Source organism: Halichoerus grypus, chromosome 3, assembly GCF_964656455.1.
Source record: "Halichoerus grypus chromosome 3, mHalGry1.hap1.1, whole genome shotgun sequence".
Taxonomy (NCBI): domain Eukaryota; kingdom Metazoa; phylum Chordata; class Mammalia; order Carnivora; family Phocidae; genus Halichoerus; species Halichoerus grypus.
Genome location: NC_135714.1, coordinates 104,674,734 through 104,700,030, shown reverse-complemented (window position 1 = coordinate 104,700,030; position 25,297 = coordinate 104,674,734). Strand labels below are relative to the sequence as shown.

The 25,297-nt window shown below is 36.0% G+C and overlaps 2 protein-coding genes and 1 long non-coding RNA gene across 5 annotated transcripts in view; 1 reads left to right on the top strand and 2 right to left on the bottom strand.

The window, feature by feature from the left end:
* Positions 1 to 7,406, top strand: part of NUDT6 (nudix hydrolase 6) — a 31,678-nt gene extending 24,272 nt beyond the window's left edge. For all 3 annotated transcript variants that reach the window (XM_036069418.2, XM_078069204.1, XM_036069423.2), the window contains 2 exons: positions 2,461 to 2,515; positions 6,739 to 7,406. In XM_036069418.2, coding sequence (XP_035925311.1) covers positions 2,461 to 2,515; positions 6,739 to 7,136 — 453 coding nt within the window. In that variant the 3' untranslated portion in view covers positions 7,137 to 7,406. The remainder of the gene's footprint in view (positions 1 to 2,460; positions 2,516 to 6,738) is intronic.
* The window catches only part of FGF2 (fibroblast growth factor 2), a 69,750-nt gene continuing 46,394 nt past the window's right edge, over positions 1,942 to 25,297 (bottom strand). The window contains 2 exon segments of the mRNA XM_036069417.2: positions 1,942 to 7,788; positions 18,744 to 18,847. Of these exon segments, the coding sequence (XP_035925310.2) occupies positions 7,603 to 7,788; positions 18,744 to 18,847 (290 nt within the window). The 3' untranslated portion in view covers positions 1,942 to 7,602.
* LOC144381372 (uncharacterized) overlaps positions 20,471 to 25,297 on the bottom strand; it is a 30,658-nt gene continuing 25,831 nt past the window's right edge. Inside the window, exon 3 of the long non-coding RNA XR_013446450.1 lies at positions 20,471 to 20,663. This is a non-coding gene — a long non-coding RNA (uncharacterized LOC144381372). The remainder of the gene's footprint in view (positions 20,664 to 25,297) is intronic.

Here is a 25,297-nt window from a genome sequence, read left to right as displayed (position 1 = left end):
TTGTCTGACTCCCTGTGTCTGAGTGTTTGGAAAGTCAGCTACGTCTCCTGCTCTTGAAAGTAGTGGCCTTATAAAGAAGAGGTCTTGGAGTGCCCTGTTCACCAGAACTTCAGGGTGTCTCTTACATGTATTGCATATGCCCTGCTGTTGTAACTGAGCTGCCTTTGCATTAGTCCAGTCATGGCTCTCTCCTCCCATTGTGGACAGGGTTTGGTCCCTATGTTGTTGTTGTGCCAGTCTGGGGCCACCTTGGGCTTGAGTTGAGTCAGAATCAGGCATTTGCCAGAGGTGTGGTAGCATTGAACTGCTGGGTACTTCTCCTTGTGTTATCTAGGTGGATGATGGAATGAGGTGAGCTTAGGGTCCTCCTACTCCACCATCTTCCCTAAAGTTGCTGTTATTATTATTTACATTGCTAAGCCCAGTTAATGGGAGTGTTTTTTTAATTAACCCAAAATTATATGATCGTTTAATTTATGACAAAGGAGGCAAGAATATACAATGGGTAAAGACAGTCTCCTCAATAAATGGTGCTGGGAAAACTGTAGAACTACATGTAAAAGAATAAAATTGGACCACTTTTTAACACCATATACAAACACTCAAAATGGATTAAAGACCTAAATGGGAAGGGGTGCCTGGGTGGCTCAGTCGGTTAAGCGTCCAAATCTTGATTTTGGCTCAGGTTATTGTCTCAGGGTTGTGAGATTAGGCCCTGGGTCAGGCTCTATGCTCAGAGGTGTCTGCTTCTTTCCCTGTCCCTGCCCCTCTCCTGCCACCCCTCACCCCTGCCCCACATGCACAGACTCTTGCCCTCTCAAATAAATAAATCTTTAACAAAAAAAAGACCTAAGTGGGAGTATATTTTAATAAATACTAAAAAAGGTGAGAAGATATACTCAACCCTCCACTGATCATATCTATCTGCAACATTAACCAGGTTTTTCAAACCACTTAACTTAAGCCTTTCTACCAACCACTTTGAACTAACTGCAGGCTCAAGCTTTCTGGAAGGGAGGAGAAAGCTTTTTTCAAATAAGCTCTTTAAACCTAAGTGGTGCCAGAAAATACCACAAAGTACCACAAAAATATATAGTTAATCTTTCCATACCTATGTTTTATGAAATAATCAAAATCAAATTTTTGTAAGCTGTTTTCAATCCTTATATCTAGCATTTTCCCCCTTCTAATAAGTTCATAGTTTAATCAGCAATCTATATTTATAGCCAAGTCTAGGTAAAGATTTTAAAAGTTGTTTCGGGGAAGCATTTCCTGCCCATTATAACATTTTTGTTAGAAATAGAATTTATGGTGGTAAATCTAACATTGTATCAAGAAACAACTATAGAAACAACTTCTGGAACAATTTCAAAACAGAATCCCAAACAGTATATTAATGTAGAGATATACTTAAAGAAGATATATTTCTGCATTAATAAAATATGCTTTATAAATTAATCTCAAGTCTGAGCCAGACAGGGAAGGGTGGAAAGCCTGAATTCTATACCCACATAATCAACAGTCTGTGGAAACTGGGAATCATGCCATTGGTCTCCAACTTAGCACAGTTGGGAAATGACATTCTTTATGAAGCACTCATCCAGGAAATGAGTGGGTCAAAAAGCACACCAGTAAAAGGTCCATAAACTTGTTTTATGAATGAAGTATAAAGTGTACTGGCTCCAAGCTGTAGCATGAGTACATCATAATTTTTCATTCTACAGTTTTTACCATGTTAATAGATATATATAACAAAATTGTAACGAAAAAATAATCATGTCAGCCATCAGAATATTGTCCCATGCCATTTCATATTTATAATTTTTTTCCATATGTGCTCTCATTCTACGATCATATCTTCCCACCTGCCCCCCCGGACCAAAAAATGAAATGATACACACACACACACACACACACACACACACACAAAACAATGCAAACTTAAACTAATCAAATTTATTCATACTGCCCATGAAAAGCAATTACATTTGTACATAAAATCATTAACACACAGAACAAGAGAAATCTGATTAGACACAATACAGAAAATAAATGTGAAAATTAAAAATAGCATACTTTAGTTATTAAATTTATACTGTACTTTCTACTTATTTATAGCAGCATCTGTAAGATTCCTCTATTTGTTAATAGTTAACTAGCAGCAAAATTTTTAAAATTACATAAATTCAGTAGATGTTTCCCTCCACTTGCTTCATTCATACAGAATTTATCACATTAACCAAACAAAACCATTTCTTTTTCCTGAAGAAAAAGGTAGGAAAAGATTTCATAAGTAACCAGTTTCCGCCAAGAAGAAGAAAGGGGAAGGAAATTTGCATGCCATTACCAAAAGATAAATTCTCAACCCCTTGACCAATTATGGGGGGATTTTGTGGAGTCTCTGTGTATGTGTTAGTGAATGAAGCTCTGTTAACTTTATTTTCTGACTTTATCTTGCAGTTGAAGAATATGTGGAAGTTTCCAGGGGGCCTGTCAGAGCCTGGAGAAGATATCGGTGTGGACACCTTCCATATTTTTCATTGGCTTGAAAATGTTCAGGAAATTTGTGTTTACTTTTTTTGTTCTATAGCTGAAAATAAGATTTTAAATTACCAAGTGAGAAATTTCAGAGAGGTTACTTCAGGGCTAATATCAAATTAGCAGTAAAACTTATAATACTACAATTTATCCCACTAATATAAAAAATACCACTAGGAGCGTGCCACCTATTCTGTTTAGGGTTGCTTCTAGATGAATTTGTTTGAAAATAAAAAGCTTTGCATATACATTAGTAAAGTTTAGCATTAAGGGTTATTTTGGATATGACTAATACTGTTTCTGGAATTAAACTATAAGAAAACACAAATTCTTGACCATTTCACCACACAAGGATGAATAGTAACTTTTAAATGAACCTCAAAATAAGTATTCATAAAGTCAGTTACAGAGCAGTAGTGACTTAATGCTCCTCTATGAAATTTTATCTACTATTTATTTTAAATAGCCAGGAAGCCAAAACATAGTAAAATGTCTCATACAAGAAAGTCTCAAGTGAGAGTTCCCTAAAGCAACTTCCTGAGCTCAATATTTCAAACAGGGAAATGTGAAATAAGCTCAGAACTCTCCATGTTACTGAATTTACAGTAAATAGAAGAAAGAATAAAAACGTAGTTTTCCTACCTATTCCTGACCCTTGGCTGGGTCAAATGCAGTCTGCATCATAATAAATCAATAGATGCCTCATTTGCTATCAGTATTATTTCTCCATGATTTTCTCCTCCATTTGCATGTCCCCTATTTAGCCAACATTTATATATAAAGGCAACTTCCTAAGTTATCTTTAAATATTTTATTTAAAAATGTATATATACTTGAAACTTGATTTTTTAAATGTTACACAGATTAAAATGCCCTATACACAGTACATAGTCAACTCCTAACAAGCCATAAGTAAATTTTCTACACTGAGATATATCCGTAGCAAATTGTGGCTTTTAGGTACTTACGGATCTTCTGCCTAGAGTCCATTGCTTGGGTCGTCTGTTGAAATAAAAGATTTTGTGGTGGTACAAGTGCTGAAAGAGAGGGCCATTTATTTTCGAACACCTAATTAATCTCACACTATCCTTATGTGATATATGAGAGTGTGTGTGAGCTAGTTAAATTTATGCCTTACACCCTTACCCAATCCATATGGGGCAAAAATCAAGCTACAGGAGGTATGTTTAGCTTCCTCTTCTGCATCTTGCCTTCTCAAATGAATTGACTTTTTCCTTTTGAGTTTTTAACAGATCTTGTGAATTTTCAATATACTTATATTTTAATGCAAATGAAGAAGCACATTTCCAAGCCAAGTGTTCATAGTTTCAGGTTTAAGTGTACTCCAGAACTCTTCAAGTCCAGATTAAAAAAAAAACAAAAAACAAAAAAAAAGGAGTGAATTCTGAATTCAGTGTTTGTGGTTGGCACAACAATCCCCCCTGTTCAGCCATGAGGAGTTACAAGGAAAGCAGCAACTGGCATTCATCGTACTGCTTAGGAGTATTATTCATTAAAGCTTTGCCTTAGAACTGATAGAAGCCTGAAAGCAGCTACAAGTGATAACTGACAAGAGAGTTCTGAAAGACTATGTCTGTCTATATTAGAGCATTTCTGTCTTATAACACAATAGATTATTCTTAACGATGAAGTCTGTTACCCAATAATTATCAAAATTATTTTCTTTAAGCTCTGTATTTAGGAAAGTATGTAATACACTTCAGGAATATAGCCATCACAAATGTGCACACATTCATATCAGCTTTTAAGTAGTAAACACTAGTTAACTGAAAAACACATTTGTTTGGAATCCTTCATTCTTTGATAATACTAGGTAAATGAAGCACTATTGTCCATAGTGCTTAAAAAAATTAAGGGGGGGGGCATATACAAAGTAGAATGCAATCTTCGGGCTTTAATATAATACCCTAATAGTACTAAAGTATCTACAAGGTTAAAAACGGAGAAATTGCCTTCCTAAAAAATTTCATTACCATTGACAGGAAGAGAATCTCCTGCATGGACAAAGGACCATAAAGCAGTGGGGTCTGCTCAGAGCTCATCAGTGCACCAGAATCAGAGGGAGACGCCAGGAAAACCCACCTTCTGCACAATCTTTCCTATTTTATTTCAACCTAATCCTATTGTTAAATATTACAAAATAGAAATAACAAAATAAACTCCATTTCACTGTCCTGTAACTAAACAAAACACTGACATATTTAAACATCTCTCTCAATCAGCAAAAATAAAAACAAAACCCTCTTGGTTTTTTCCTATGTTCTTTAAGCATATAAAACAGTAAATGTTATTTCAGTTCAGCTTACAGTACATTAAAATAAAGGTACAACAGAATAAAGCAGTTTATCTGCATAAAAAAAATTTTTTTTAATTCTTGGCGAAAAAGCCTTGGGGTAAAGATTTCCATCTTGAGGTGGAAGGAATCATTCATACCCTGGATGCAAAACCACTTATTTACCCATTCGATTTTTAGTCTAGTCAATGATATGCTGATTCAAGTTAAACTGATCAAACTACCAGGCAGTGCTGATTTCCAATCAACTGCTCAGGTGGACTGCTGAGTAGGGTAGATCAACTCACTAGTCTGTCCTGTGCCTCCATGATACATAAAAAGGCTAGACTCCGAATGAAATGCCAAACTCTGGATTAGTGGCACTAAGAGTTTAACAGAACCCCATGGTTATTTTTCAAAGCGTTGAAAGAATAAAAATAAACAAACATTTAAACAATAGTTAAGTGAAATCAGCAAATGATGTCTAAAATTTAAGACTAATGCCAAATCTGTAACAAATTAAATAACGTATTCCAAGCTGAAAGTTTGTTTTTTTTTTTATTAAGAAAGATTTTCCTTTTACTCACAAATTCTTTTATGTTTTTAGTTTAAAACAGTAAGTTCTAACCATGTTTAATCTATGGCAAATCTCAAGGGAAGGGGAAGTCAGCATGTAATTCAAAATGGCAGACAAATGTCTTATAGTTTAGAACACTTTGCTTTTCCTGTGCATATTTCCAGAGCTGTTTCTTGGCGGGGGGGGGGGGGGGAGGACCCACAAGCATATGTAGGTAATTAAGACCGTCTATAGTCAGAATATGTGGAAATTGAGATTTTTTTTTTTCCTTGACTTCCCCTCCTTGCCTATTCTTCACCAGTAGGACTACTGAGAAGGCAAATATAATTTTCTATTTGACAAACAAGGAAATAGAAGCATTGAATAGAGGTCTTTGAACAAAAATCAATGCCTGTGGCAACTGTGAAATTGGGAAGCTTCCAGCAAACTGAGCAAAGAAGGCAGCTTTTTAAAGGGTTTTTCTCATGAACACTTTGGGAGACAGTGACAGAGCATCACAAAATTAGAGAAAGTCCATTTAGCGGGTTCTTCTGGAGATTTAGAAAAAGCAACTGCAAAAACGTTAATGGCAGTCAAAATCTTGCTCCAGAAATTTGCATAATATTGAAAAAAAATCAACCTTATAAAATGTGAAACCCTTGTATTATAAAATTCTGTAAACTGCAAGTTTTTTTTTTTTTTTTTTAATACTTCTGATAAAATAGTTCTTTAGAATCTCAAGAAACAAAAGAAATGCCAAAAACTACCATACTGGGATTCCACTGACAGGAGCATAACAAAATGGTTATAAATGAAACTGCTCTAGGATGTCAGAGGCTTGACAGCCCCACCCAAGATCACCGGGAAAGCTTTGAACCATTCACAGCTCAATACATTCTGCAGCTCTACAGACTTTTGTAAGGAAGAATGAATCACTTTTTCTCAATACTGATACATAGAAGTTTAGGCAGATTTGATGGATGATCACAAACAGGATAATAATGAAGAAATACGTAGGAATATTAACTGCAGGGACCTATGTTTTCAATTTTTGGGAAATAAGAGTCAGAAGAGGTTAAAAATGTGACCCCCAAAATATACAGGCGGGTAAGCCTACAAATAGCAGCCAAAGAAATATTCAATATTTCAAAAGCTTCTAAGATGTACAGTGGTAAGAAAATAGTCTGGTGTTCCAGGATGTCCAGATGGCAGAGTTTATGTTGCATACTTTCCTAGGATGAAGTTTTTTGCTTTTCAATCTTTAGATAATGCTACTCTATCTGAAAATCTTTGATGATTAAAATTCTAAAAATGTGATCCTTACTGATTTGTACATCTTTCTTTTATGTAGGAGACACAGCAGTTCGAGAAGTTTTTGAAGAGACTGGTATAAAATCAGAATTCAGGTCCCTCCTGAGCATTCGGCAACAGCACACCAATCCCGGAGCTTTTGGGAAATCAGATATGTATATCATCTGTCGCTTAAAGCCACATTCATTTACCATAAATTTTTGCCAGCATGAATGCTTAAGGTGTGAATGGTTGGATCTCAATGACCTGGTCAAGACTGAAAATACGACTCCCATCACCAGCAGAGTTGCTAGGCTGCTGCTGTATGGGTACAGAGAAGGGTTTGACAAGATTGATTTCACCGTGGAAGAACTTCCGGCAGTTTACACAGGCTTGTTCTATAAACTCTATCACAAGGAACTGCCAGACAATTACAGAACTATGACAGGAATGGATTAAATCCTTATTTGCATGTTTTAAAAAATTTTAAGTAAATTGTACATGCAGAATAATGTGTGCCATATTATAAAAAGTAGTGGACATTTGGTGTTAACTAAATATCTGACTTTAATTTTCTAGTGTGTATAATTTTCATGAAGAAAACTTGTTTGATGAAAACTTGCAAATTTATAAGCCTCTTTTCAAATGAAGCAAATGTATGAAAAAGATTGTAGCTCTATGTAAGCTTCACTGGATAAAGGCAAATGCAATACAAAAGGTGGAAGTCTATACATTTTCCAGGAATTTTTGTTGCTTTTCTTTAGTAAGGCAATGGTTAAATATTTACTATTAGAAAAAAGGTTATCTGACCATTCATCCCAACTGAGCAGATAGCTGTACACATTTTTTTCTTTTCTTTCATTAACAAATTTCAAAAATATACGTCGTCTTTCATGTGAAATGAGATCAGATGCTGCCGTTAAGATCAGCTCTTAGCAGACATAGGAAGAAAAAGTATAGCTTTCTGCCCAGGTCCTGTTTTGGGTCCAAGTTTATACTGCCCAGTTCGTTTCAGTGCCACATACCAACTGGAGTATTTCCTTGACCGGTAAGTATTGTAGTTATTAGATTCCAATCGTTCAAAAAAGAAACACTCGTCGGTAACACATTTCTGAAAAATAAAGGAAGAATTCATAGTTACTTTTATATTTTCATATGAAATACTTATGACACTACACTGCCCGTTCTGCTCAACCAGCAGCAGTGCTCTTGGCTTCAGCAGGAGAGTCAAACTAGTTTGCAAGATCAACAGACCAAAAGTCTGACAGAGTTTAGCTCTGCAGAGGGATGCGGGAAGGAACACAGCAAGTCAGCAGGAGAGCTTTCAAGCGCATCTCTTCAGAGGAAGAATCCAAGGACCATTCTCCAGCCCCCACAGGGGACAGACCAGGTGTTAGGCAGCAAGAGCACACAGATGCGCTGGGAACCACACTGCCTCGGACTTGAAACATCCCATGAACACAGCTTTCACAAAGGGGGATACATCCAGTAACAAAGGGCACAGTACACTTAGTGAAACCCAGAGCTGTGGCTTCCAGCTAGGTACTTATGGTGCATCCATATTCCTCCCCAGTCCAGAGGCAGGTTACCAATCAGGGATCACTTTTATCAGGGTTCCATGAAACTGATGGAAGGGTAACCCAGAGGTAACCTTCCTAAAGAAGAAGGGTTTTGTTAATACTTTACTTACAGAAACAGAACCAATTCCTTAAATTATAGCAATTTTTTTCCCTCGTGTTTACCATCTCTAAGGCATAAAAACAATAGTTTATTGTACAGAAAATAGCTAATGTATATAATGCCCAAAAATTGTACTGGAACATTATATGATTAGTATTCTCAAAACACTAATAGATAATGAAGAATAAGTAACGTAGACCATATTGATTTCTGGCAGTGTCTTTCTTGTGGGAAAGGAAACTGTTCTCCCTTTTTATTTCAGTTCAACTTTTTATGGGGGGTGGGGGATAGCTAAATTCACAAATACTTAGACCTGGAAATACTATTCCAAGTAATGGAGTCTAAGAGGCTGCTACATTATTTCACATAAATGTTCAAAAATCAACTTCACAGGATAGACTGATGATAGTTACTGACCTTTGGGGTGTATGTTGGGTGGGGGGTGTCAACAAATGATTTACTTTAAGGGAAGAAAGGAAAAATTATTTTTTATATTACAATTAGATAGGAAGAAAGAATTATAAACTCATATAGAAAACCATATAAATTTATACATATTTGTATCTCTGCATATAAATACAACATGTAAACATGGATATATGACATAAGCCTATAATTTTGTATTAATGAGTATACCGGATTCCAGCTTATTTCTATATACTCAAATTTAGGAAACTTCAGGTTTAAGAACACACATTCAAAAGACTTGAATCTTTTCCCAGATTCTTTAGTTCTAAGATAAACTGAACAGTGGCACAAACTGTGAGAAAAACATAAATCAATAAACAGAACAGTGAAAAGAGCTGGCATAATAACCAAAATGAAAATGATCTAAATATGAGTAACAGGCATCTCAGTCATGTAAAGTAAGGGTGTGGTATTAGATCTTGCAATCTGCTACTAGGGATAAGAATTTTACCGGATATTTACTTGGCTTTAACGTTTTGATCACTGTTAACTTTTTAAAATGGAAATACAAACTTATCTAATTTGCCCATTTTTTGCAAGAAATTACTAACAAAGCAACTTAAGTCCTTCTGATGCACATAAATGACAGGTAGCATTACAAAGAAGTATACATCGCACAAGGACCCAGCTATGTGATACATGTAAAGATAAAAGTGTGGTAACAGTGAAACACTTATACCTAGAAAAATGTGGCTATTCCGTAGACAATACTTTCACTTTACCTTTGGTGAAATTTATTGTGCTTTTCGTATTAACTGAAGTCATCCTGTGTTACTTTATTTTGTCACTTTTCAGCGCCCCTGATAAAAATTTTCCTCTTTCCCTATTCCAGGTTTAAGATCAGGAGTAGAAGAAGCAGGCACAAGTAAAGAGTGAAAAAAATCATAGTGATCATAAAGGTAACATGAATCGTCATCATTGAGCTTCACAGGCTAATTCCCCAGAGGGAGACCTAAGCCACATCATTCAGTCATCATTCTGGACATTGATTTTTGAATGTTGGGTGCCCCGCATTGCTAAGCTGGCATTCCCTACAATGCCTGGCCTATTGAGATACATACCATGCCAACAATATCTGCCTTCTTAGCCAGTTCCTAGTATTTCAGAGAAAAGTAATAGTACCAGTGATTAAGTAGATAATACATCATAAACCCACTTTTTTTTTTTTTTTAATAGAATTTACTTGTACCTTTACAAAAACAAAGGGGAGAGAAGGAAAACTTGCATCTGTGCTGAATGTTCAGATACGTAAATTTACTAAACTATTACACACTTGAAAACAAACTACATTTTTCCAAATGGGTGGTAGGGCCAAAATTCAGCTCTCAAGTAAAGCAGGCATTTAACAGCCCAATATAAGTATGATTTTCAAGCCTCTCCATCCTAAGTTTACAAATCATTATCAATGACTATGATCTCAATGTTCATGTTAAAAATGAATGCAATATAATTTTTGCTTATCTTTATAAACATTTACAGAGCTTTTTCCCTATTCTCAATGTTTAACTGCTCACCTTTTCAAACTTATAAGAAAAGGGGGTCTTCAGAGGAATGACATCACAGAGGAAGTGGATAAGTAGTTTCTAAGGGCTATTAACACTTGTACCCTGCCTTTGAGGCCTTATTTTATATAGGCCAATGAGATGGGAAATTCCTTAATCATGGCTTTTGACCTCTTTCATGCATATCATTTAAATATCACAACAATCCTGTGACATAATTATCCTATACACATTATCTAAAACTCCATGCTATTAGTAACTTACTTCAGATTGTGGATACTCTCTGCCCATGTATCTAGTCTGATACCTTTTCATAAAATTAAATTTTCCTTTTTTAAAATTTAAGAGTAAGGGGCGCCTGGGTGGCTCAGTTGGCGTCTGCCTTCAGCTCAGGTCATGATCCCAGGGTCCTGGGATAGAGCCCCACATCGGGCTCCTGGCTCAGCGGGGAGCCTGCTTCTCCCCCTCCCACTCTCCCTGCTTGTGTTCCCTCTCTCACTGCCTCATTCTCTCTGTCAAATAAATAAGTAAAATAAAAAAATAAATAAAATTTAAGAGTAATTTGGGGATATATAAAGCACACAGTTCAAGTGATGTATTCATTCATTTAATGTATAGCTTGTCTTCCAGGCACTGGGATACATCAGTGAACTTTGTGCCATTCAAATTCCAGCTGGGGAGACACACAATAAGCAATAAGCATAACTAAATAAGTTATATGTTACAATATGATAAATCCTATAGAAAAAGGTAAAGCTGAGTAGGATAAGAGGGATTAGGAGTGGTGGGGGTAGAGAATAGGTTGCAATTTAAATAGCATAGTCACAGTAAGCTCCATTGAGAAACTGACATTTGAGCAAATACTTGAAGGAGTTAACTATCCAGCTATCAGAGAAGAGAGAGGGACTAGCCAATGCAAAAGCCCTTATAGTAGGACCAGGCCTAGAATGTGTGAAGGGTAGTGTGTACGAAGCAGAGGGTTTGAAGGGAAGAGTAATTGGAAATGAGGTCAGAAAGGTATTGGGATAGGAGATTTGTAGGTATTGTAAATATTTAGCTCCTACGCTGAGAAAATAGAAAGCCATGGTAGGATTTTAAGCAGAAAAGTGGAATGATCTGACATATTTTTCCAGCATGACTTTGGCTGCCAAAACTACGCTGGGCCAAAAGCAGATACAGAGACACTGTTAGAGGCTTGCTCAGTAACCTAGGCAGAGACAGTGGAGACTTGGACTACAGGGATGGCCGCAGAGATGGTAAAAAGCTGTCTGCATCTGGATATATTTTGACAGTAGAATCAACAGGGTTTCCTGACAGATTGGACGTGCAGTACGAGAGAAATAGAGGAATCAAGGATGACACTGAGGTTTATGTTCTAGAATGTGGACTTGCCATCAAATAAGATAGGGAAGGCTATGAATGGGAACAGGTTTTACGGGGAAAGATGAGGAAGTCAGTTTTGGACATGGTGAGTTTGAAATGAATATTAGACATTCTAACGAAGATAATGTGTATTGACCACATACTATACAACAGACACGTCATTTAACCTCCCCCCCCCCCTTCCTAATGCTAACAGCCACAGAATTGGCAGTTGAAAAGTTCTCATTTATTTGGAATGTTAGAAAATGTGTTAAGTTACAATAATTCCAATGAGCTACTCTCAATTCTAAAAGGTATGGAACCTAAAAAGGGAATGTAGATGTACATGTATGAGAGTAATATAAACCTGTCAGGTGTTAGTGGTAGTGCACACCACAAGACCTCTCTGAAGGCTGTCCACATGAACCAGCTAAGCTCATGGTCCTAAAACATTTGTTCACAGTGATAACAATGTGCTAATGATATTAAAGATGATTCTGGGAGTTTGACCCCTTGTAGGGGTATCTGAAGAGGAAAGAATCAAGTAGAGTTTGGAAAAGCATAATTAACATTTTAAATGGGTTTTTGTCTAGATATTTACTTTGAAATTTCCAAAAAGAAAGTAAAGTGATACTTACACATATTAAAAAACTGATCATAGGAGATGGTGGGAACCAGGTTTCTCACTGTTGGAGTGGGAGGTTACAGACAAGACGGGAAGGCTAAAATGATTCATATGATACTGGCAGATTAGGGTTGGAGACATTGGTAAGTACTCATGTTTGGCTTAATATACAGATAAAGAAATAATCATAGATGTATATATACCCAGGGTAGTGTATGCCTATATTTCTTGCTCTGTCAGGTGAGAGGACCTAGAAGCAAACACACTTCATCAGCAAAAAGCAAACCTAACATCCAGATCTTGGTCTATAATACCATTTCCCATAAAAGCAATGAGGGCTCCTTAGAGAAATGGCTCCTCCTAGACTATAGTAGAGAATATAGAAGATGAACCTGGAGCATCTTATGGGCCATTAGGAAGTGCTCAAAATCTTCCAACATTGATGGGGGTGTGTCAAAGAATACAGGAGCCAACTGGAAAAGCTCCCAATGACCATAGCAAAAACAATTTGAACAAAATAAATAACACAGTATTGGGTTATAACCCAAAGTATAAAATAAATATCCATGAGTATATGTATATTGATATAAATGATTGAATAAATAAATAAATGGAGAATAGACAGATTTCTCATGCAAAAGAATTCCAAATTTGTAAATATTTCTTCCTCAAGGAGATGGAGCATTAGCCCCTATCCCTTAAATGTGGACTATGTATAGTGACTTACTTCCAAAGAATACAGGGTGGAAAGGGGGGGAAAAGAATAACTTTATAGTAGAGACAAATAATACCTCAGCCAGATGATCAAGATTAACAAAAATCTGGATATACAATGAGAAAAGAAATAAGAGGCAGGGTAATTTCTCCTCCTCACTGTCATCTCTTCCCATTATGCATCGATTGCACAAATCTGGTCCACTGCTAAAGGTTAGATGTGAACTTTATGGCCATTTCCCCATGTTCTGTTTTTTGGATTGTTTATTCTTTTACAGTACTTTGATTTTTCAGTTTTGGCTTATGACGGAGTTTGCTCAACATGGATCCAAAAATGCTTTGCTTACACCACTTCTGAGAATTAAAAACAGACATGATGTAAGTATCAGTGTTGATTATTTCAGAACAAAATAAAACACACAAATTGTGAAAAGTTAAAAGCAAATTTGATCTTAACCTTTGTATATACATACAGGTTGTATAAAATTTTTATAAGGCTGGTTTCTAAAAATAATTCTCATTAGGTAGTAAACTTTGAATTTAATCTAGTGTTTTATCTCTTAAAAATAATATACATTCCTCTTCAATTACTATATTTTTCTGACAAACCTGATCGGTATATATTGTCAATCTAAGTAACTGAGCCCTCAAAAATCTATTTTCCTTACTTTGCTGTATATGTAGGTCTCAATATATTTTACTTTCACAGTAATTAAGTGTATCTCCTCAGAGAATAATTTTTTTTTTTTAAGATTTTATTTATTTATTTGACAGAGAGAGAGAGAGCGAGAGCAGGAACACAAGCAGGGGGAGTGGGAGAGGGAGAAGCAGGCTTCCCGCTGAGCAGGGAGCCCGATGTGGGACTCGATCCCAGGACCCTGGGATCATGACCTGAGCCGAAGGCAGACGCTTAACGACTGAGCCACCCAGGCACCCGAGAATAAATTTTTTTTCATGTTTCACTATTATGGATCCACACAAGTTACATGTACATTTCTAATATTGAGATATCTTGTTCAGGATATCATGATCTATAGCATTATATAGAAATCAACATGCAATTTTCTAGCACATAAAGACCAGGCAAATTTTCTTTACCAATGCCAACATTGATGTTGTTTGGTGACTTAAATTTAAAACTACAGTTAACCTCACTATATGCATTTTTTTAAAACCTACAATTTTGTGAACACGTAAGAAATCATAAATCCTAATATTTGTTCTGGACCTCTGTTATTCATGACAACAAAATTTATCCTCTATGGAATGGAATAAGAGTCTGTTATGTATTAAAAAACTACTCAAGTTAAGCCTCTAAATATAGGCTTTGGCAGTTAAATATAGTTACTCTTTAAATGTTTGTATTTTCTAGCTTCAAAAGGGGGCAGGGGAAAGACCCTTAAGAAATGTTTTCAAACAGTGAGGATTCCTTAGCTTGAAAGCATTCATGCCATTACTATGTGAAGGTATTGGGGGAAAAAACTTAGTCTTTTTTCATACTCTCAACTGGTAGCAATCAACATGACTCTTAGACACCAAAATATTTTATGTGTCCAGAGTAGTCTTCTAAGAGGAAATGAGAATGTTTTGCAAATCACTGCAGGAATCATAAACAGGGGAGAAGGTAGAAGAATCCAGGGATGTGCCATAACACAACAGTCTGAAATGGGGCCAGGTAGAAGAGTGGAAAGAATTATGCTTGTGGCAAATGCAAGTTCATAAACCCCAGGTTCTCCAGGTTAAAAGAGGCATCTGCATCCCCATGATGGCTAGTGGTCACACACTGGACTTCTACCAAAAGTTGCTATTAGGTTTTTTTGTTCTCTTTGCTTTTTATATGCCAGCTGTCTCTTCTCATTGTCACCTGAGTGAGGTCTCTGCTGACATCCCCAGCGACGGTGTCTTTTACCATCAGTGATTCATCTCAACGCATTAAATGTTTGGCACAGATAATATTAATAGCCAAGGGTCAAGACTTTTAATTTCTTACCTAAAAGTTGCTGTTGTTGACATCTCACTGCCTATGGATCTGACTTGGAAAGAAATATGTCACTTACTGACTGACCGACATCACCTCCTTGATTTGAGGGTAGGAGCACTTCTCATCTGAAAAATGACGCAGCCCACCCAGACTAATTTGGAAGAGATAGGATTGCTGCTGAAGAGTCAAAGAAGCAAGCCGCATACATTGAATGGTAAGACTGGAGATTAACTCGTGAACTTGGCAAGAATAAAGCCTATGATGGGAGCGACAACAACTGAATCTTGGCTGGTGCCGTTGCTCAAAGGAAACTGATAAATCCTAAATTTTCCATTTATGTGTAATAGCTGTGACTTTGTCCCTACATAGTTTGTGATAAAAATTTCTAAGCATTGCTAAATTAACTCTTATTGCATCAACTTGAAGGAAATCTGTTGTATCAGGAAGAATATATATCCAAAGAGATAGAAACATATTTAAGACTAAATAAAATACCTTAATCTTGTGAAAGGTCCTGCTGAGCTAAGGAAGAAACTATAAAACACTTTATTTCAGAGTACTTTCTGCTTCTGATGGCACAGAATCAACAGTTTGGAAAGCTTAATGACTATTCACCAAGGGAAGAGGTCAGAATTCTCTGAATTCTAACTTGTAGAGAATTCTGTAAGAATGAGAAGATAGTTCAGTTTTCATGTCTAGACTTGTTCTAAATTCATCTCCTCTTTTATGGACCCCAGTAGTTTCAGAGATGCACTTTAAAATAGAGTAGCTTCTGTTTTCATCACTTTTGACAACTATGAAGCTTTTCATCATAACAGATGAACATAAATTCCAGCCTATGTTCTGGAGATAAATAACCCCTCCCATGAGTATCTTACAGGGCCACCATGATTACTAGGTTACTGGATCTTCTGATCTCAGTAAGTGGAAAACTACAGGATAACAGTTCCAAATCATTCACTGAACCAGATTAAGAAAAAGTGAGAGCTTTAAAACCACTTGACTAATGTTGTCCACAGTTAGTCATAACAAAAGCAAAGGTATGCATCTCCTTTATTTTCTCCACCACCTTCACTGTTTGACAGTAGCCAAACCAACACCAAACCTTTGCAGAAGCCATCATGATTCACACTACATGTGTTTTGTCACATCCTGATGTGAGAAGAGTAGGAATAAACCTCTCCTCTCTATAAACTCAAGGTCATCCAAAATTACTGATTCACTGTCCTGGAAATATTTAAAATGCTCCTTTGGTAGATTCCCAACATATTACATCACCCTTTAAGTTGACAACAGACTGGTAGGAAAAAAAGACAACAGTACAAGTCCCAAGTAGTCAATCTTTTGGGACGATATTTTTTGCCCAGGAACTGCATCCATTCCCCTAATTTGACTATTACCTATATGCTGATGATACCCGAATCTATATATGGACACAGACCTCTCTTCCAAGTTCCAGACCCAAATTACAACTATGTAGTGAACATCCCCACCTGAATTTCTCTTAGGCAACTCAAACTAGGTAAGTCTAAATTTGAACCTGTATTACCTTTTCCCAGAACTTGCTCTTTTCCTCTTTCCCCTTTCTCATCTACCTTCTCATCCGAACCAGAAACCTAGGACTTTTCCCTCTACTTCACTCCTAAATCTAATCAATCTCAAGTGCTAGTACTTTGCTCAATCCTCTCTGTCCTGTCATTGCCAGATTTTCATCATGACTTGCTTGGACTATTATGAAGGCCTTCTAACTGGTTTGTCTCCACCATGTCAGCCCCCTCAAATCCGTCCTCTGTAATGCTGCCAGAGTGATCTTTCTCAAATTCAAAACAGATTGTGTCTCTTCTTAAAACTCTTCATGGCTTTCCACTGCTTGTAACACACGCTGTAGAAGGCATGTCAGCAGGTAGTCTATCTACCTCTCCAGCCTTTTCTCTTCCAGTTTGCATTTCCTTTGCACTTTACACTCCTGCAGTAGTGAATTATTTGTAATGCTGGAGAAACACCTCCTAAGCCTTCTGCACCCATGTCTTTCACGTACTATGTTCTAAAAGTATCTATACCCTCATCTCCACTCATCTGCTCCCTGACTGCCTGATAAATTCCTTCTCCTACATCATCTAAAATCCTATTGATGGGTCATCTTCCAAGATAAGTTTAATCACTTCCTTTCCTCTATTACTTCCTTTGTCATAATACTTCTTACTTCCTATCCAATATTACTATGCATTTATACAAGGTATAGAAGGAACACATCAAAACCCTTACAATTATTACAAATACTTACTTATACTTCTGCCCCCCCCAAGATTGTGATTCATTAAGAGCACAGACAATTTGGTATTCAATTTTATAACCCAGATGCCTAGCATAGCATCTGGCACACTGTACACTGAGTAAATATTGGCTATTCTTGAAGAGGATTCTACAGTTTATTCAACTACCAAAGAGGGCCACACACCATTACACCCAGAGTTGCTATTTATCCCATAAAAGTCACGTAAGTTGAAAGTATATCAACATAAATATATCCTTGTCAGATGATCAATCAGATGATTGAAATATTCTTTTTCTCTGTAAGAAGTCTGTTTTGGTACCTTCAGAAATCCAAAGGTCGTCACTCAGAAAAAATTTCAAAAACTAGGTGTATGGCTTAAAACATCATAACTGCTCAGTAATATTGGGTCTCTTATATGGGGAAAGTTATAAGCAATGGTAACTGGCTACCGGTATTGGTATCATGGCTATCGTCTGTGTGTATACACACACACACACACACACACACACACACACACACACACTTTACGTGTATGTCCCATCTACTCCCCCAGTGAGACAGAAGTCAAATCTATCTTTTATACTGCTTTATTTCTCTGCAGTATTTCCCACATATTGTGTCTGCCCAACAGACCTCTAATCCTGGTTCTGATGACAATGGTGGAGTTGACAGGGAGGCTGCATTAGTGAAAAGAGTACTAGCCAGGAGCTAGGACTCCTGACTAGCTGTGATAAAAAGTGAAAAAGTACAGTCCTTGTCCTGAATGAGCTTATATATAAATGAGTAGAGGAAGAGGAGGTAAAACTTTTGAGGACCTATTATGCATGACCCGGATTTTGGCATTTGATATAAATTCTCTAATTTAGTCCTCACAAAAACTCTTTAAGATAGGATCATTATTGTGTCTATTTTACAGGTAAGGAAACTAACTCAGAATACTTTGCTCAAGAACACACAGCTAATATGTGGCAGCGCCGGTATCAGTATCTAGGTGAAGAACCCACTTTCTTACCTAGCATTCTATACTGCAAACATTTTGTATGTGAAATCTGAAAGCAGAAACTTAAAAACTGATACTCAAAATTGCATATATCCATCCCACTGATCTTCAAACAACTGCACAATATAAGAATTTTTTTAACAATTACAGCTTAATAGCTTTGCAGAGAAGGCAGTAAAATGCAATGAATTAGAGCTCATGCTCTAGAGTCAAGACTGCCTCAAGTGCCATCCAGGCTCTACCTCTTATGAGCTGTGTTTCCATGGTTACTTACTCCCTCAGAACTTCAGTTTTTGTATCTGTGAAATAAAGAGAGTAATACTATTTTATAGGGTGAATGTGAAGGTTAGATTATATAATACTTGCAAAATCCTTAATAAAGAATACCAATACTAGTAAATTAACAGCAACAAAAGCTAACAAAGAAAAAAAAAAATAACTACAAAGAGTATTACTTACAGAAGCCAGTAATCTTCCATCTTCCTTCATGGCAAGATAGCGATTTGCACATACTCCTTTGATGGACACAACCCCTCTCTCTTCTGCTTGAAGTTGCAGTTTGACTGTAATGGAAAAATTACTATTGTGGCATCACAGAAAAAACAACCGTCTACACATTTACGCTATATGAAGACAGGAGCAACCAGCTAATCCACTCTGGAGGGTTGGCAAGGTGGGGGGCCGGGGATGAGTGTCAATTAGATCATATTAGGATGAGATGCAGATCCTCTAGAACATGAGTGCCTCTAGATTCCCTTCTCACTCTAGTGTCAGTGAGCAGAGAAGAGTGGCAGAATGGAGAATGTTTTCCTTTGATGAGCAATTAGCCTCCACTTGGCCTCTGCTCATGCTTTATCTCCCTCTAATAAAGAAATATTTTTTAAAAATAAAAGTACATAAAAATGTAAGAATTTATTTCCACACCACTGCCTAAGTTTAAACTTCTTAAAAGTGTTTTGTTTTTGTTTTTTTTTTAAGAGAGAGACAGTGCACATGCTCGCAGGATGCTGGGGCAGGGAAAGGGGCAAAGGGAGAGGGAGGGAGAGAATCTTAAGCAGACTCCACATTGAGTGCAGAGCCTGACCCGGGCTCCATCTCATGACCCTGAGATCATGACCTGAGCCGAAATTAAAAGTCCACACTTAACCAACTAAGTCACCCCAGTGCCCCTTTAAAGATATTTTTAACCAGTTCTTCACAAATAAAAAATAATCTAATTGATCACTATTATCTTTTGGTTTGTATTTCCTTAAGTTTCTACACATCTTATTTCTAGCTTCCCCTTTAATACAATACCAATTGTCTTTTATCTTTCTTTACAGACGGGTTGTGGTGTATACCTTTTTTTTTTTTTTTTTTTTTGGCAAATATCTATCTCATGAAAAAACAAAATGCTCATACTTGATTTGCTTTTACAGTGTGTTGAAAGATTTCAGAATGTAAGATCCTGAGGAGGATGACCTGTTGTACTACATTATCAATATTAAGCAGATTTTAGGGAAAAATATATATTACATGATTATGATTATGCCATAAGGATAATTATCTAACTCAAATATAAATGAAGTTAACAGCTTCTGTTTTGCCATTCAGAGGTAGTATTCTCCTGCCTAAAATAGTATTCTCCAAAATGTATTTTAGCTAAGAGAGGTTACATAAAAAACAGGTTCTGGGGCTAAATAAATTTAGGAAACTCTTGGTTAAGCCAAGTTAACTCTTTATTGCCAAACTTCTCAAACCTTTGCTACTTATAACCTGCATTATATATCTTATAAATCACCATAAGGGGATCAAGTATACATTGTTTATAAAATTTACCTGGTCTCAGAATGAATTTTTTCATAGGCCATTATATGGCCTATGAACATATCTAGGACATTCTTGAGAGCAATAGAAAAAAAGCAGTAAATCTTCAAATGTTTAGGAATTAGCATAATATTAATCAGATAACATTAGAAACAAAGTTAATTTTCCCAGGTGTTTCCAGGTAGCTAGGGAAACATGACATGAAAAAGCAATGTTTGAAAAATTATGGAATTATTAACTTTATTAGATATTATGTCACAGTAATTATGTTTTAAAGTTTTCTGTATCAGGCAGAGCAACCTACAGGTAAAACAAGACATAACATCTGAGATTAGCTTTAAAACATTTTAGCAATCAAAAATAAATAAAATATTCTACCAGCCAATCAAGTTTTTTTATAAAGTGGGCAGGATAAATAAAACAAGTTTGATTAACCTATGTCAACAGTTATTAGAAGCATGGGAGTTTATTATTCTATTTGCACTACTTACTTTATGAATGTCTGAGAATTTACATTTAAAAAAAATCTGTTGAACATTAAATGCCTGATTCTCCTCTGTGGACCAGTCACTCCTAGATTTCAGAGAGCATAGCATTAGGTAAGCCTGCATTTACTAGGCAAAATTATTCTACAGAATCTTAAAAGATAATGTAAGGTAAAAGAAATACAATCAAAACATGAAAACTAAACAAAGAAGGGCATAAAGTCTTTTTCACAGCATTACAGTGAAGTGTAAAAAATAAGCTTTATTTTTAACAAATATAACCAAAATTATCTTAATGAGTATGACCAAACCTTGTATACAGCTCTAAAGTGATCCACATAAGCCATATTAATTATGAATATAATTATGAATATATTTTAACTCATAAGGCTGCATAAATGCTCATGAGGCAAGATTTCATAATCACTATACTTTCTTTTGGTGCTTAATCAATAAACTGTACCCTAGCTGTAGCTCACCATCATTAACTGTATTACTGATCATAAGGGAGATTATGTATATTAATGTGGGGCCAATACCAGTGACTCAATACCTAAAGTAAATGCCACCATTCATTTATTCATTGACCTTTTACAGATTCCTTGGGTATTCCACACTAGGCAATTATCACTCAAGAAGCCACTAAAAAATAAACATTAATTGTAGATGCTTTAAAAATGTTTCCATTGCCATATAATTATAAAAATATACACTTTAGAAATAACCCCAGCCTAAAACAACAAGCTGTATAAGCCATAAAATCATAAATTTTCTTTAAAAACCCATTAAAGCTGAGAAGCAAAGTAACCTAAATGAACTAAATTCCACATACAAATGATCCCTTCCCAAAAAAGAGATGCCTAACTGCTTTTATCTCTGACAGGAGAAAGAATAAACCTGCCAAAAAAGGGAAGTATGGAGAAAACAGCTGAAACTTTATTAACTCTTAACAGCTGTTGATATGAGGAATTAGAGTTCTGAGGAGCTCTAATTAAAGAACTACTCCATACCCACCTGCCAGTTCTTTTTCACAGAGCTTGCACCTAGTGCACAACCACTACACATCAAAGGCTCAGACAGAACAGAAGCGCTGAGAAGTCTTCCTGAAGCACCCCCAGGCCTTTGCTGAGTGCAAAGCAGCAGTTCCCTGAAGGCTAGGAGCAGGGCAATCTCTGAGTAAGATCCCTCTGACAAGCACTGAGCCTTCACCAAATGGAAAGTAGGATGAAGAGAGATATGCAAAGCAGGATGAAGAGAGATCTTCCAAGACAAGCCAGGGGTTGAGTTCAAGAGCAAGGCTAACTCCTGACCTACCCAAACAGTTGGCAGCTGGGCTATAAGGCAAAATAGAATACAAAAATCTACTCAACCCAAAAGAAGGAAGGAAAAGAGAAACTGGACAAAGAACAGATGGGGAAATTAGAAAACAAATTCCAAGATGGCAGATTAAACCCAACATATCAATAATTACACTAAATGTAAATGAACATTTACATTTAAGGGAAAAAATTGTCAACAAGATATAAAAGCAAAACTCAACTGTGTTGTTTATAAGAAAAGCACTTTAAATACAAAGACAAAGGCAAGTTGAAAGTAAAAACATGGGGAAAAAATGCACACCCTAAGAATGCTGATATGGCTATATTAATTTTATCTGATAATGTGGACTTCAAAGCAAGTAGTATGGAGATGAAGAAGGTGATTGCATGATGATAAGAGGTCAGATACATCAAGAAGACATAATAATCTTAAATGTGTAGCACCTAATAATAGAATCCTAAAATATCTCAAGCAAAAATTGACAATAAGAATACGGAATATATGAATAACATTATCTACCAACTTTACCTGACTTTTTTCTTTTTACATCATGTAGCTTTCATTCACCTGAGACTTTATTCTCCTCTTACCATCATAGTCATCTGAAAACTGTGCTAAAAAAAATTGCCAGCATTGTAAGCTATCCTATGCTTATTTGCCTAGTGAACTTGAATTGTTCAAATCAATTAACTCCAGCTGACAAGTTCTTTTTCTAAAGTCACAATGATATTAAGTAATATCAAGGGCTCTTGTCCTGAACTATTGGTGCTCCTGGTTCCTTTGTTTTTTAACAGTCTATAGTAATTCACATATGATACAATTCATTTAAAGTGTACATGCAATTCAGTGGTTTTTAGTATAGTCAGAGTTGTGCAACCATTACTACAATCAATTTTAGAACATTTTCATCATCCTATAGCCTTTAGGACACCTCCTATGACCCCAATACCACCATCCCCAGGCCTAGGCTACCACTAATCTACTTCCTGTCTCTATCCTGGATATTTCACATAAATGGAATCATGCAATATATGGTCTTTTATGACTGGCTTCTTTCACTTAGCATAAGGTTTTCCAGGTTCATCCATGTGGTAGCCATTATCAGTACTTAATTCCTTTTTGTTGCCAAATAACATTCCATCGAATAGATGAACCACATTTGATTTACCTCCATTGGTTGATGAACATTTGTTTTGTTTCCATTTTTGGGCTACTATGAATTATACTGCTATGAACATGCTACAGAAACAAGATTTTGGGTAGACATATTTTCATTTCTTCTGGATATACACTGAAAAGTCAAATTACTAAGTCATACGGTGACTATGGTTAATCATTTAGGAATTGTCAGACTTTTCAAAGCAACCATTCTACATTCCCACTAGAAATTGAGGGTTCCAGGTTCTCCACATCCAGACCACATTTGTTATAGTCTGTGTTTTGGGTTTTTGTTTTTGGTGGGGTTTTTTTTGTTTTTTGTTTTTTGTTTTCTGTTTTTCTGTTTCTGTTCGTTTTTATAATAGCCAGCCTACTTGGGTGTGAAGTGATATCTCATAGTTTCGATAAGCATTTTTCTGATGGGTAATGATATTAGGCATCTTTTCATGTACTCATTGGCTATTTGTATATCTTCTTTAGAGAAATATCTATTCAGATCCTTGGCTCATTTTTAAATTAGGTTGTCTTTTTATCACTGAGTTGTAAGAGCTCTTTATATATTCTAGACAAAAATCTCTAATATTGCAAATATTTTCTCCCATCCTGTGGGTTGACTTTCCACTCTCTTGATGTTGTCCTTTGAAGTAGAAAATTTTTAATTTTCATGAAATCCAGTTTATCAATTTTGTTATTATTTGTGCTTTTATTGTCCTATCTAAGAAACCACTGCATGATCCAAAGTCATGAATGAAGATTTACAACTAAGCTTTTCTCTTAAGAGGTTTAGTTTTACCTTATCCATTTAGGTTTTGATCCATTTTGAGTTAACTTTTGTTATGAGGTATGAAAATCCAACTTCACTTTTACATATGAATATGTCCGCCAAGTTGACACTTAAAGATCACTGCACCCAAACAGAATATACATTCTTTTTTAAGGAATACTCCCAAGAATAAATTACATACTGGCCACAAAATAAGTCTCAATATATTTAAAAGGATTAAAATCAAACAAAGTATTATATTAGAAATTAGTAACAATATGTTATCTAGAAAATCCCCCAAATATTTGGAGATTAAGCAGTATACTTCTAAAAAACACCGATAAATACAAGGGAAATTAGAAAATATTTCCTAATTATATGATAATGGAAAGTCAACATGCTTAAAGGAAAAGCTATAGCTTTAAGTGTTTATATTAGCAAAGCAAAAATTGTGAAAATCAAAGCTTCTACCATGAGAACTAGAAAAAGATCTTTTTTTGCCATATTACTACTTTGTTATATATTTTTTAATTCCAGTTAACATACAGTGTTATATTAGTTTCAGGTGTACAGTATAATAATTCAGCAGTTCCATACATCACCCTGTTCTCATCACAAGTGTGGTCCTTAATCCACATCACCTATTTCACCCATCCCCCCACTCCCATCCCCTCTGGTACCCACCTTGTTCTCTATTATTAAGAGTAAGAACTACAAAAAAAAAAAATTTTTTTTTAAAGATTTTATTTATTTATTTGAGAGAGAGAATGAGATAGAGAGAGAGCATGAGACGGGGGAGGGTCAGAGGGAGAAGCAGACTCCCCGCGGAGCAGGGAGCCCAATGTGGGACTCAATCCCGGGACTCCAGGATCATGACCTGATCCGAAGGCAGTTGCTTAACCAACTGAGCCACCCAGGCACCCAAAAAAAGATTTCTAATTAAGATCTCTAATTTCAGGGGTGCCTGGGTGGCTCAGTCATTAAGCGTCTGCCTTCAGCTCAGGTCATGATCCCAGGATCCTGGGATCGAGCCCCGCGTTGGGCTCCCTGCTTGGCGGGGAGTCTGCTTCTCCCTCTCCCACTCCCCCTGCTTGTGCTCTCTCTCTCTCGCTGTATCTCTCTCTGTCAAATAAATAAATAAAATCTTTTTTTAAAAAAATCTCTGATTTCAATTAAGCCCAAAGTAATAGCAGAGGGAATACTTACTAATAAAAATTATACACTTGAATATATACAGTTTAGTAGAAAATTATCCCTAAGAATTAACAGTTATGGAATAATGAAACAAAAATATTTTATTTTCATATACCTTTTGATATTTTGAAATTTTTCTTCATTGAGTATATGTTACTTTTATAGGAACATAACAATGTTAGCATTGTCAGTGTTTTAAAATAATCTAGAATAAAATATAAGTGTGTACCATATTAAACATGACTATGAAAATAATCACATTCATGAGTTCATGAGTTCCAAGAGGG